The sequence below is a fragment of the Neomonachus schauinslandi genome, chromosome 3, assembly GCF_002201575.2.
Source record: "Neomonachus schauinslandi chromosome 3, ASM220157v2, whole genome shotgun sequence".
NCBI classification, from domain to species: domain Eukaryota; kingdom Metazoa; phylum Chordata; class Mammalia; order Carnivora; family Phocidae; genus Neomonachus; species Neomonachus schauinslandi.
Genome location: NC_058405.1, coordinates 189,997,522 through 190,010,546, shown reverse-complemented (window position 1 = coordinate 190,010,546; position 13,025 = coordinate 189,997,522). Strand labels below are relative to the sequence as shown.

The following is a 13,025-nucleotide window of genomic DNA, read 5'->3' as shown; positions in this document are numbered from 1 at the left end:
CCCGGACAGGAAGGCCTCCGAGGCGAGTGAGGGTCTCTGGGGCTGCGGCTGAAGGTCAAGGGGGTTTCTTGAGGGCTGCCGCACTTCTTGTCCCAGACTCTTCTCTTCAGTGGAGCTGGCACCCATGGCTTTTTCCTGGGCCGATTGGGATCAGCATGGCCTCTGCCTGGAGGCAGCGGGATGCTACTTTAGTGACCCACTTTCTAGGGACTCGCAGAGACAGTGTCAAGCTGAATTTCCTAAGCTGAAGCCTAATTGTACAGCGATAAACTGGGGTCACTACACACCCCTCCAACACCAGCTCTGCAGCCAGCTCCGACACATCGGTGACCCCCGGAGAAACCATAAACGTCTAATAGCAGCATTGGAATATTTTATTCACTTAATTTCTGACAACAGTCTCTTCAATGTCATCATGTAGTTCTTTGCACCTTAAAACCACATGTTAAAAGTGTATTAAGAAATCACTGCTACGTGAAGTAGCTCTGTAAGTCACACCGTCCAGGGTGTATCAGGACGTCACAGAGCAGGGTAAGGATAGCAAAATCCATCTGGGAATAACATCATCATGCCAGCGGAGCTAGGGACAAACTCATTTCCCACCGCAGGAACGAGCCGGGGTCACATAAGCCCGGCCGCCCCCCCCGACTCCCACATCTGCGCTGGAACCCTGAGTAAATGACCACAGGGAAAAGGCCGGTGGGGCCTGGTGGCTCTGGGTGGCCGGCAGGCTGAGTGCGGAGGTCAGGCGGGGCGGGGAAGTGGGGGGACACAGGGCAGGGAGCGGGGCCTGACCTCGGAAGGGCTTGGGAAGGGCCAAGAGCAAGATCGGAGAACACGGGCGGACGGACCTCGGTGCCAACAGGCAGGGGAGGCCATGACTGCAGCAAAAATCAGGTTTCCTATGTTCATGGTAGCAACTGACAACGATTTGTAAATACTAGGATGTTATCTTCTGGGTAAAAACGCCACCTTCCAGGAAGGTGGCACTCACAACAGGCTCACCCCAATTCCCAGAGGGGAGCACTGACACAGCTGAAATGTTTCCACTTCAACCTGCGCCACGGGGTGGTGGGGACAGTCCCACACAGGTTTGTGTCCTGGGCCTAGAAGCACCTGTGGGGCCTGCCTGCCCGACAGACCGGCCCTCCACTGACCCGAGGACAGGAAGGGGGCCCGGAGCACGTGTGCACACACACACCCACTGACCCATCTCCGCGTCAGACACTCTGGGACAAGACTAAGACTGGGACAAATCAGGAGAGCCATTCTGGCACGGCTCTCGGCATGGCTTCCTATGGGGCACCCTGGGCATTAGGCCTGACCCTCCAGCTGGGCCACGGCCTGCTTCAGGTCCTGCACGATGAGGTCCACCTCGGCCCTGGTGGTGCTGCGGCCCACGCTGAGCCGGAGCGCGTTCCTGGCCACGTCGAAGGGAATGCCACAGCTCAGCAGCACCGGGGACGGCCTGGGGGGTGGGGGCGAGGAGAGCCTGTCAGCTGTCAGAGGGGAAAGGCTCTCTGTGCCCCCCAGGGCTCGGGGAAGGGACCCTGCCCCTCCTGCTCTCCACCAGCTCCCCAGGATGGGGCTGTGAAGACCCATCTCCCCTCTCTGCCAAACACCTCTAGGCCCCCGGCCTCCGGGTCCACGGTCTCGTGCTCGGACTCCTGCACGGTACTGCGGCCTCGCCCGGCACGGCCCCTCTGCCCCCAGGAGAGCTGTGTCCGGTGAGGCGGAGCCCCACCTTCCAGGGCTTCCAACCCTCGAGGAGTGCGGGCGGGTCTTGGAGGAGATGCGGGGTTCTGCACACCCCGGGGCCAGTGTTCGGGGCAAGGCTGGTGCTCTCCCATCCCCAGCAGGGTGCGCGGTTCAAGGGCCCGTGGGGGCCCCCATACACAGGCCCCGGGGTGGAAACAGCAGAGCAAAGGTCGCTGTCACATTACAGAGCCCCTGAAAGCCATCCCCAGGGCTAGGTGGGAGCGGGGACTTCCCTCGCTGTGGTTCCCGAGGGTCCGTGCCAGAGTGCCCCGCAGCGCAGGGGAGAGAGGGGATAGGGCCCACAGCTCTTGGCCCCCTGCCCTCCCCTGGGCGGTGGCCTCACTGCCTATTCCAGAGGGCACCCCCACTTTCCGCAAGAGCCGTGAGCATCTGCCTCTACCCCTCTCCCCTCCCACCCTTGCAGGGGCCACATGGACACCTGCCCCCTCCCAGCCCCGCCCCTGGGCACAGCTCCTCAGGCGCCTCCTCCCCTCCCCCTCATCTTGTGCCTGGTGAGACTACAGACTGCACCTGCCTCAGCCTCCCCGTCTGGGAAATGGGCCACTCAGATCCTTTCTGGAAGGCTGTGGGGAGCTTTCTGGGAGCGGTGGCCCACCTGAGCGCCCTCCTCCTGCAGTCGCCTCACTGTGACAGCCACTCGGGCTGCCACATGCCGGCTCCTGGCCTCACCCTCCCTCATGCAGCCCTCCCTGGCACAGCTCTGAGCCCTGAGGAGACCCTGTCATCCCCACCCGGCCCTCGGCCCTCGGGAGCCCCCTGGCCTGAGGTGCTCACACACCACAGCCCCGGCCACAGACTCCCAGACGGCCCGCTGCCGACCATGGCTCGGCTCTTTGTGGGGCCCCGGCTGTCTCATCCGGGACTGCACCCACCTCTGCGGGCCCCCCCTCACGGCGAGCGGGAAACCGAAGCCCTGCTCTTCCTGCACCGGGGTCGGGCCAGTCTCGGATGCCCGGGCCCCACACCCTCCTCTCCTGCCTCGGCCACGGCCATCCTCCTGCACCGGGCAGGGGCCACCCGGAACCAACCCGGCTGTCACAACCTCCCGAAGCCCCTCCCTTTCCGAGGACAGAGGGAGCTCCCGCAGCCTGCCCTGCCCCTCCCCGCCGGCCCCCCCTTAGGCTGCAGCTTCCCCTCCTCCCCTTGGCCCTGTGACGTCTGGTCACGTTTTGTGTCCCCGTTGGCCGCGCAGCCCCGGACGCCCCAGGCCCAGCGCGGCCCAGCGTGCGCAGCACTCACCGAGCCGTGTGGTCCGAGTGGCACGCAGCCCCCACGCTAGCCAGCAGCGTCCTGCACCGCGCCAGCAGCACGCGGCCTGGGGAGACAGGGCAGGAGGCTGAGGCGGAGAGCGCGGGCGGGGCCCCAGCTGCCCGTCTGTCCTCTTCCGCCCGCAAGTGTGGAGGCTCCCTCCCTCGTGCCCAGCGCACGGGCCCCTCTCATCCCAGGGCACAGTGCAGCAGGATCCAGACAAGACGGTTCCTCGCAGACACGATTCTGCCTCATAAACCTGGCCTCGAACATGTTATTTCCGGTCAGCTGCCGAGGGAGACCCCCAGAGCCCTCATCAGCTGCCTTACCTCATACTTCGCTGTCCCAGGAATGACATTTAAACTTACATCTGAGTTTTCTAAGGGTGGAGACACTCGGGCGCTGTTTTGATCAAGCGGGAGGGCACTTCCCTCTTCTTTCACAAGCACAGATTAAAGTAATAAACCCATTGACTTAATTAAAAGAATCCGTCTCATTGAAATGGGCACAGGCCTCACTGAATACATCTGTCCCCACAAAAGCGGGGAAGAGGACAGAGCAGCTCTCCTTCGCACGGCAAACAGCGAGACTGCATCCCAGCGCAGGGTCCCACCCCCAGCACAGGGACGCCTGCCCAGGGCCTGTATGTGGTGCAGACACGCCGCTCCTCGCGCCATCCAGCGAGACGGGGAGCAACCCCTCTCCACCAGGAACTTCCCCAAACGTGCCTCCCTCACGCTCAGGGCACAGAATCTCCTCTCCGTGAAGCTCGGCTGGTCAGTTCCCTGGACTCGGCCCCAGGGCCCTGGGTGAGCCATGTTTTATCTTCTGGATTCCAGGAATCCCAATGGTTTCCAGCCGGGAGGCAGTTATCACAGGAACAACGAGTCCCACACATGTGCGCTTCCTTCTGACTCTGAGCCAAATTTTAAAGTTGACTGCCTCTCCCTTCCCTTACCCTCGTGAAATGTTTTGTCAAACTTGCTGACGGAAATGGATGAGCTAGCCTAAAATTTAGTGCATCTCATCTCCTTCCCTCTCAGCTTGGGGCCAGCGCTGCGCCCCCCCCTGCACCAGCACCAATAGCCCAGGCAGGGAGAGCGGGAAGCGGCCAAGACCGGCCTGGCCTCCTGGGGACACCCGCCCTAGGGGGCCGCTCTGCTCCCTCCGGCGCCCACCACCCCACGCGGAGACCAGCAGACCCTCGTCACCTTGGAGCTGGGGCCCCCGGATAGAAAAGTTGCATGTGTTGGGGAGTCGCTCGGTCCCTGGAAACTGGCTGTTCAGATGGACTCTCTGCTTACCAAATTCAGCCTGAAAAGTCAATGAAGTCTTCAGAGGTACTTTCAAAACACACAGCCCCCCTGCACCCCAACTGTTTGACCTCGAGCCTTTTCTGGAAAACAAAATCTCAACCTCGACACATAAAATAATTAGTTCATCAATAAGCATCTGCCTATAATAGTTATAGGGACTGACTGGAAAGCAAAGTTAGTCAGGAGAAAAAAATTCTGAGTACGTGTGACTCTCCTCCATACAACCATCAAGTCCACTAGCTGTGCTGCATTTCTATCACGCCTTTATGAAGGTCAGCCACTTGGCCTAGAGCCCAACTTGGGGGGTCTCCTGACCCAGGCTTCCGTCCTCTAGCCTCTACCCTGACTGTCCCCAGAGTCCCTGGACCGAGTTCCAAACAACCCCCGTCCTTGTCCTGCCTGCTGCCTGGGGCGGCACCCCTGACCCTCAGCTCACTGGAGGAAGGCTGGGCCCCCCCCAGACTCCAGGCTGTCCCCCCGAACCCCGCGAACCCCAGGCTCACCTCCAGCCGCTCCTCCAGGTAGTCACGAACGTCTCTCATGTGGGCCTCGTAAGCCTCGCAATTCCTGGTCACCAGCTCAGCAGCCTGGGGACAGGGACGATAACCCAAGAAAGCATGTTCAATTGTCATAAAACAAGGAGAATAAAGCAGCCTTCAAGAGCAGAGGTGAGATTTCCTGATGATAGAGAAGTGACATTTCTTCAAACTGCTCTTTTCCTGGAAAATCTCGAATAGATAATATTTACTGAGTGCAACCGTGTGGCAGGGGCCATGGTCAGAGCTTGAGAAGAGTTATCTTCACTTGTTTAACAGGAATTTACTTTATCAGGCGCTTCCTGATACCTCCAGGCACCAGATACTGCCCGTAAGAGCAAAGAGCACTCCCAGTTCTCGAGGCACAACCATTCCGGAGACCGAGGACCGAAGGGAAGCGGGAACAGCATCATACCAACTGGGGAGAGCGCTCTGACAGGCGTGCGGGGCGTGCGGGGCATGCGGGACACGCTGGGTAGGAGGTGTGAAGGTGACGGTGCGTGGACCTAGGGTGTTCACGGCCACGGCAGAGGGAGGGGCAAGTGCGCTCCTGGGACGGAGTGACCAAGGGGGACAGGGCCCCAGGTCCCCAGGACAGGCAGGGCCAGGACCCAAGTGCGAAGGCACAAATGCATGTAGGTTTTGAGAAAGAGGTGAGATGCCCTGACTTGCACGTGTAACGACCATTCTGGGTGCTGTGCAGAGAATGGAAGGGACCACGGCAGACGGGCGTCCAGACTACAGATGCGGATGACCTGGCCGAGTCACACAAGACGCAGACCTCGATATATTGTGGAGACAGGACAGACAGGACTGGCTGGCTGCTCAGCAGTGCAGGCAAGCACCAGGAGGGACCAAGGCACCGCCTAGATTTCTGAAGTGAGGTCCCGGATGGCAGGAGGCGCCATGGGGAGAGAGGGGAACCAGGGAGGAGAGACACACACGTGGGCCCAGAGGGAAGGTCAAGTAAGCAGGTGGGGACCTGGCTTTCTCAGACAGGTCAGGACCCGCCCTGAGATGCCAAGTTCAAAGCCCTGAGCACAGGCTGGTAGAGCTGCAGGACAGCACGGGAGCCACGAGGGGGCAGCTGCGGAGAGGAGGCTGGGATGGTGCTGGGAGGCCCACCAGCAGGGGCAGAGGCCAAGGCCTGGCCAGGGCGGGGGGAACTAGCTGGGGGAGGCATGCCAGCAGCAGTGCATGGGGCTGGGCCTCCTCTGCAAGTTCCGGGGAAGAGAAAGGAGTGAGACTGGGTGTCAGGAATGGGAGGGAGGGGAGGAGGCCGCAGGGCTGCGGAGGCTATAACGTCCTAGTGGAGAGGAGCAGGACGGGCAGAGGGGACGACTGCAGGAGGGGCCCTTCTTTCGGAGGCACACAGAGAAAGGGGTGGTGGGAAGCCAGGGAGACACCTGGACTTAACCTAGGGAAGAGGGGCCTCGTGAAGCCGGGTGTGTGAAAGGCCAGACTGCATGCACGGAGGGCAGTGGGGAGTCAGGGAGGGTCAGAGAACCTGGGGGAGGGGCAGCTGCAGGCTGGAGCTGAGGGGCCAGCGAGCCGGCGGGCTGCCATCAAGCTGCGTACGAGCTGCATCTTGTAGGTGGGACAGCCAGGGCTTGGGGGGTGGAGATGGCCCCAGGGAACAAGCCACCCGTGGGCCCGACTGTGGGTCTCTGCTGTAAAGACGTCACTGTATTTCTTATATTAGCAGAGGCTTGAAAAGAGCTTTTCCATGTCAGTGCTAAACACGAGCAATCAATCCACTCCACAGATCTCAAAAAGTACACTCTGGGGTGATAAATACAATTTGAGGCTTTTTTTAACCTCAGTCCATTTATTGGGCCCATGAACATGATCTCCCCAAGGCCCTGGATACCTGGTAAAGCCACTGGGGGAATGGACTGTAAGATGATAGAAAGTATACAGGCCTCTGCCCCGGTCCCAGCACTGAGCTCCCGAAACCCCGGGAATTTCCTAAGTGATAGGAACAGCAGGAGGATCTCTGGTTCTAATATTTGGACTGGCCAGTCAGAAACACAGGTGACACCTGGGACTTACGCCTGGTGTCTGAAGGGGTGCTGGGCGGGCAGTCCTGTGGGCCTGAGCCCCTGACCTGTCTCCAGGTAGCCAGTGTCAGAATCGAGTTCAATGGCGGGACACCCAGTTGGGGTCACAGAACTGCTCTGTGTGGAAACCTGCCCCCGACACCCACCTCCGGGGTTGGGACTGTTGTGTGAGTGGTGGGCACGAGGGAGCAAAGGAGACTCAGCTGGAGGAAGACTCAGGTTTTCCCACACACGAGACGAAGCGCCTGCTCCATCTGCCCAAGCTCACCAGGGCTTACCTTCCCAAGGCCGGCGATCATCGGCGTGTTCTCGGTCCTGTAAGAGACAAGGGATTCAATCCTATTTCCACGCAAAGCAATGAACAAATGTCCTAGGACAGAATCCGGTCTGTGAAAGTCATGGGTTCAACTGAAAACAAAATCACACCCACATCTTTCCTAAATACGTGCCATGTGCTTGCCCCCATGGCGCTGCAGCCCCCAAACCCTCACGCCCAGCTTCCTGGTCCACTCACCGTCCACACGGCCCGCCTTGGGCAACATACGCTGGGTGTCCACACGGACAATTCTGTCTGGGCCCTTTTCCTACACATGAGAAACCCCTCCTCCAGCTGCGGAGCCCAGGGCCCCCTTGTCGAACCCGGTGGGGGTCCAAAGACCCCAGCTCTGCGCTGTTCCCATCAGCTGACCATTCAGCTGCAGCCTCTCAACTGTCCCGTGGGACGAGTCGTTGGTTACTAGAGATTGTGTGGGTGCAGGAAAGGGCAGGAGGATCCCTGAAGACCGGAGGCTCTCCCTCAGACCTAACAAGCTGAAAACAGAACTCTTCACTCTATTTTCAGGAAAAACAAAATAAATCACTAACATAATAATTTTCTGAATTTTTGTTTTTTAAAGATTTTTTAAATTTATTTATTTGAGACAGAGAGAATGAGAGAGAGAGAGCACATGAGAGGGGGGAGGGTCAGAGGCAGAAGCAGGCTCCCTGCCGAGCAGGGAGCCCGATGCGGGACTCGATCCCGGGACTCCAGGATCATGACCTGAGCCGAAGGCAGTCGCCCAACCAACTGAGCCACCCAGGCGCCCATAATTTTCTGAATTTTAAGTTTTGGCTGAAGTTTGCTTAAGCCTTGGGAGCCGGCTGCCGCTGCTGACCAGCAGATAACCAGATAAGCAAACAGGAAGCACAAGGCATTACAGGTAACGCGATCCTGCTGATCTCCCTTTGACAAGTTCATTGGTCAGTTCTGTCCCCGGAGACGGGCTCTGACACCTGAGGATGGTCTGGGAAGAGCAAGGAGCTCTGCGTGGAGAATCCAGAGGTCTGAGCTTATCCTACACCCGACTCCTCGACCACTGTGGGATCCTAATGCCATCCCCTCTTCAGGCCTCACCCCCCTCATCTGTGGGACAGCACGGCCGGACCAAGAGCATCTCTCAAGGTCTGTGCCCTGTGAGTGGCAAGAGGGGCTGCCCAGGTGGAGGAGCCGGGCCCCTGTGTAGAACCTGGAGCCTGTCTCCCCACCCCCCCCCCGCACGCCCCCCCCCCACCCCGAGCATTTGGTCAGCCTCCTCTGCCTCCTTCTGGAGTCATGCAAACCCTGCTTCCCACTCCCAGTCCACATACTGAGCTACCCTATTAGGGCTTCCCGAACACATGATGTTCTACCTCTTCTTTTTTTAATTAAACTTTGTTTTAAAGATAATGTAGATTCATATGTGGTTATAAGAAACAATGTAGAGACATTCTGTGTACCTATTACTCAGCTTCCCAGTAACACTGTCATACAAGATCACAACCAGGATGTGGATAAGATACAGAACATTTCCACCACCACCAAGGTCCCTCCTGTTGGCCTTTTATAACCAGACCTGCTTGCCTTGGGCCCCATCCCTTCCTTAGCCCCGGGCAGCTGCTAACCTGTTCTCCATCTCTAATTCTGTCACTTCAAGAATGTTCTATAAATGGAATCAGTTATAATTCTGGGGGATTGGCTTGTTTCACTCAGCATAATTCTCTGGACGTTCCTTGCAGGTGGCTGTGTGTATCAACAGCTAATCCCTTTCCATGACTGAGTAGTGTCCCCGCACAGTGTGCCAGCCACTCGTTACAGGATAGCTGAGCTCCCTGCACTTTGCGGCCATTGCGAAGAAAGCTGCTAGACACACTTGCATCCAGGCTTTTGTGGGAACGTAAGTCTGCATTTCTCTGGGATAAGTGTCTAGGAGTGAAATTCCTAGGTTGTGTGGTGGGCACAAATCTAGTTTTAAGAGACAATGCCAGGCTGTTTTCCAGAGCAGCTGTCCCATTTCCACCCCCCTGGCCGTGTATAAGTGAAGCTGAGGCTCTGCATCCTCAACAGCACTCCGCGTTGTCTCTAGTTTTTGTCTTAGCCGTTCCGGTAGGTGTGATGTCTCACTGTGGTTTTAATTTGCATTTCCCTAATAGCTAAAAATGTTCAGTATCTTTTCATGTACTTATTTGCTATCTGTGTATCCTTTTTGGTGAAACGTCTGTGAGTGTCTTTTGCCCATTTTTTGACTGAATGGTTTGGGGGTTTTGGCTGTTGAATTTTGAGTTTTCTTTATGTATTCTAGATACTAGTCCTTTGAGGACATATTCTAGTGCACAGCTTGTCTTTTCATCCTCTTAACAAATTGTTTTGCAGGGAGAAAGGTTTAAATTTTGATGAAGTTCAATTATCAACTTTTCCTTTTATGGATGCTTTTGGTATCAAGTCTGAGATCTCTTTGCTGAGGCCTAGAGCCTGAAGATGTTTTCCTGTTTTTTTTTTTTCCCTAAAAGTTTTATAGTTTTATTTCACATTTAAGTTCATCATGTATCCTGAATTAGTATTTTACAAGCTGTGAGACTTAGGCTGAGGTTTGTCGTCTGCGTAAGGATGTCTAATTGCTCCAGTACCATCTGCTGAGAGTGTCTTTCCTCCACCAAGTTACTTCTGTATCTTTGTCAAAAGTCATTTGGGCATATTTCTGGTTGTATCTATTCTGTTCCATTGGTCTACTTGCTGGGCTTTTGATAGAAATTGGGCTAAACTGAGATATCAATTTGGGGAGAACTGACCTTTACTATATTGAGTCTTTTGATCCATAAACATAGCATGTCTCTCCACATATTTAGATCTTTGCTTTCTTTTAGCCACATTAATAGTTGTCAGCTTACAAGTCTTATATCTGAGTATTTCTGAGTGATTATAAATGGTACTGTATTTTTAATTTTGTTGTTCATACATTCATTACCAATATACAGAAATACAATCAATTTTTGTATGCTTATCTTGTAACCTATGATCTTGCTGAATTCACTCATCAGTCCTAGGAGTTTTCTTATCTGTTCCTTGGGATTTTCTACAGAGGCCATCATGTGATCTACAAAAAGGGGCAGTTTTACCACTTCCTTTCCAATCTGTATTCCTTATATTTCCTTTGCTTGCCTTCTGCACGGACTATAACTTCCGGCACTGCTGAGAAAGAAGTGAGAGTGGACATCCTCAGCTTGTTCCGTCATAGGAGTAGAACATTCAGGCCTTCACTGTTGAGTGTGATGTTGGTGGTAGGTTTTTTTGTAAATGCTCTTTTCAAGCTGAAGAAGTTCTCCTATAGTCATATTGTGAGAGTTTTTAATGAATGAATGTTGAATTTTATTAAATACTTTTTATGCATTAAATTATGTTATTTTTCTTCTTCTTTGTTTTTAAGTAGGTTTCATGCCCAGTGTGGAGCCCAGCACAGGGCCTGAACTCACGATCCTAGATCAAGACCTGAGCTGAGATCAAGGGTCAGACGCTCAACCGACTGAGCCACTCGGGCGCCCCAATTTTTCTTCTTTAATATGCTACCTTACATTGATTGATTTTGGAATACTGAAACAGCCTTGCATCCTTGGAACAAACTCCATCATGGTGTATATATTATTTTTATATATTGCTGAATTCCATTTGCTAATATTTTGTTAAAGACTTCTGCATCTAAATTCATGAGAGATATTTGGTCCATAGTTTTATTGTTCTGTACCATCTTTCTCTGGTTTTGGTATAAATTCATAAAATGAACCAGGGAAATGTTCCCTCCACCTATTTTTCGGGAAGAGACTGCATAGAATGGTGTTAATTCTTTAAGTGTTTGGTAGAATTTTCCTGTGAAACTACCTGGGCCTGGAGATTTCTTTTTGAGGAGTTTTAAAATTACAAAATTAATTTCCTTTTCCTAATAGTTATAAAGATATTTAAATGATCAAGTCTCCTATTAGGTGAGCTGTGGTAATTTGTTTTTTGATGAAGTATTCCACTTCATCTGAATTGTCAAATTTGATACTGGCAATTTTTTGTCAGTCTTACTAGAAGTTTGTCAGGTTTGTTTTTTTTTAATTTATTTTTTCTTTTAATTCCAGTATTCTTAACATACAGTGTTATATTAGTTTCAGGTGTATAATACTGTGAGAGATTTGTCAGTTTTATCAATATTTTTAAAAGGCTATTTCTTTGTTTCAATTATTTTTTAAAAAAATATTTTTGTTTGCAGGGTGCCTGGGTGACTCAATTGGTTCAGCACCTGACTTTTGATTTTGGCTCGGGTCATGATCTCAGGGTCATGGGGTCAAGCCTCCCAACAGGTTCTGCACTAAGCAGAGATTCTCTCTCTCCCTCTCCTCTGCTCCTCCTCTGCTCTCGCTCTCTCTCACTAAAAACAAATAAATAAAATCTTTAAAAAATTATTTTTGTTTTCAATTTCACTAATTTCTGTTCTTTAGTATTTCCTTATGTTTGCTTTGGGGTTATTTTGCTCTTTTTCTAAGTTCTTCAGGTGATAGCTTATTGACTTCAGAGTCATCATCTTTTTTAAATTAAGATTATTTATTTAGGGAGTGCTCATGAGTCGGGGAGGGGCAAAGGGAGAGGGAGAGAGAGAATCTCAAGCAGACTCCCTACTGAACTCAGAGCCCAACATAGGGCTTGATCTCATGACCCTGACTGAGATCATGACCTGGGCTGAAATCAAGTCAGAGGCTTAAGTGACTGAGCCATCTAGGTGCCCCGAGTCATCATCTTTTTTAACATATACATTCAGTGCTATAAATTTCCCTTTCAGCCATGCTTTGGCTGTCTCACAAATTTTGATAAGGTGTATTTTCATTTTCATTCATTTTGATGTATTTAATTCTTTTGAGGAATCCTGTTTGACCCATGGTTTATGTAGGAGTGTGTTGTTTGTTTCTAAGTGTTTGGAGATTTTCCTACTACCTTCTAGTTATTGATTTCTGGTTTGATTCCACTGTGATGAGAAAACACTGTATGATTTCAGTTCTTCAAATGTGTTGAGGTTTGTTTAATGACACAGGACATGGTCTATCTTAGTGTATATTCTGTGGCACTTGTAAAGAATATGTATTTTGCTGTTGTTGGGTGAAATGTTCTAAACACTTCAATTAGGTCCTATTGGTTGTTGGCTGTTATTGAGTTCTTCCGTATCCGGGTTGATTTTTATCTAGTTGTATTCATTGTTGAGGGAAGGGTATTGTGGTCTCCATCTGTAATTGTGGATTTGTCTGTTTCTCTTTTCAGTTCAGTATGTTTTTGCCTCACATACTCTGCAGCTCTGTTGTGTACTCCATCACCATTTAGGATAGCTAGGAATTCTTGGTGGACTGACTCTTATCATTATATAATGTCCCCTTCGTGGCTCCAGTAATTTTCTCTGCTCTGGAGTCTCCTTTATCTAATATATAGCCATTCCTGCTTTCCTTTGATTAATGTTTATATGATACCTATTTTTCCATTTTTTTTTTTTATTTGATAGAGAGAGAAATAGCGAGAGCAGGAACACAAGCAGGGGGAATGGGAGAGGGAGAAGCAGGCTTCTTGCCGAGCAGGGAGCCCGATGTGGGACTCGATCCCAGGACCCTGGGATCATGACCTGAGCCGAAAGCAGACGCTTAACGACTGAGCCACCCAGGCGCCCACCTATTTTTCCATTTTTAATATTCAACCTCCCTCTATCAATATATTTGAGGTGAGTTTCTTATATGTACCACATATAGTTGACCCTTGAACAACACAGGTTTGACCT

At 52.4% G+C, this 13,025-nt stretch overlaps 1 protein-coding gene across 1 annotated transcript in view; it reads right to left on the bottom strand.

Annotated features, from left to right (window-relative positions):
* Positions 1 to 363: 363 nt before the first annotated feature.
* The window catches only part of SCLY (selenocysteine lyase), a 38,400-nt gene continuing 25,738 nt past the window's right edge, over positions 364 to 13,025 (bottom strand). The window contains exons 8-12 of the mRNA XM_021678966.2: positions 7,218 to 7,254; positions 4,847 to 4,930; positions 4,239 to 4,341; positions 3,019 to 3,094; positions 364 to 1,468 (exon numbers count right to left, since the gene is read on the bottom strand). Coding sequence (XP_021534641.1) covers positions 1,315 to 1,468; positions 3,019 to 3,094; positions 4,239 to 4,341; positions 4,847 to 4,930; positions 7,218 to 7,254 — 454 coding nt within the window. The 3' untranslated portion in view covers positions 364 to 1,314. The remainder of the gene's footprint in view (positions 1,469 to 3,018; positions 3,095 to 4,238; positions 4,342 to 4,846; positions 4,931 to 7,217; positions 7,255 to 13,025) is intronic.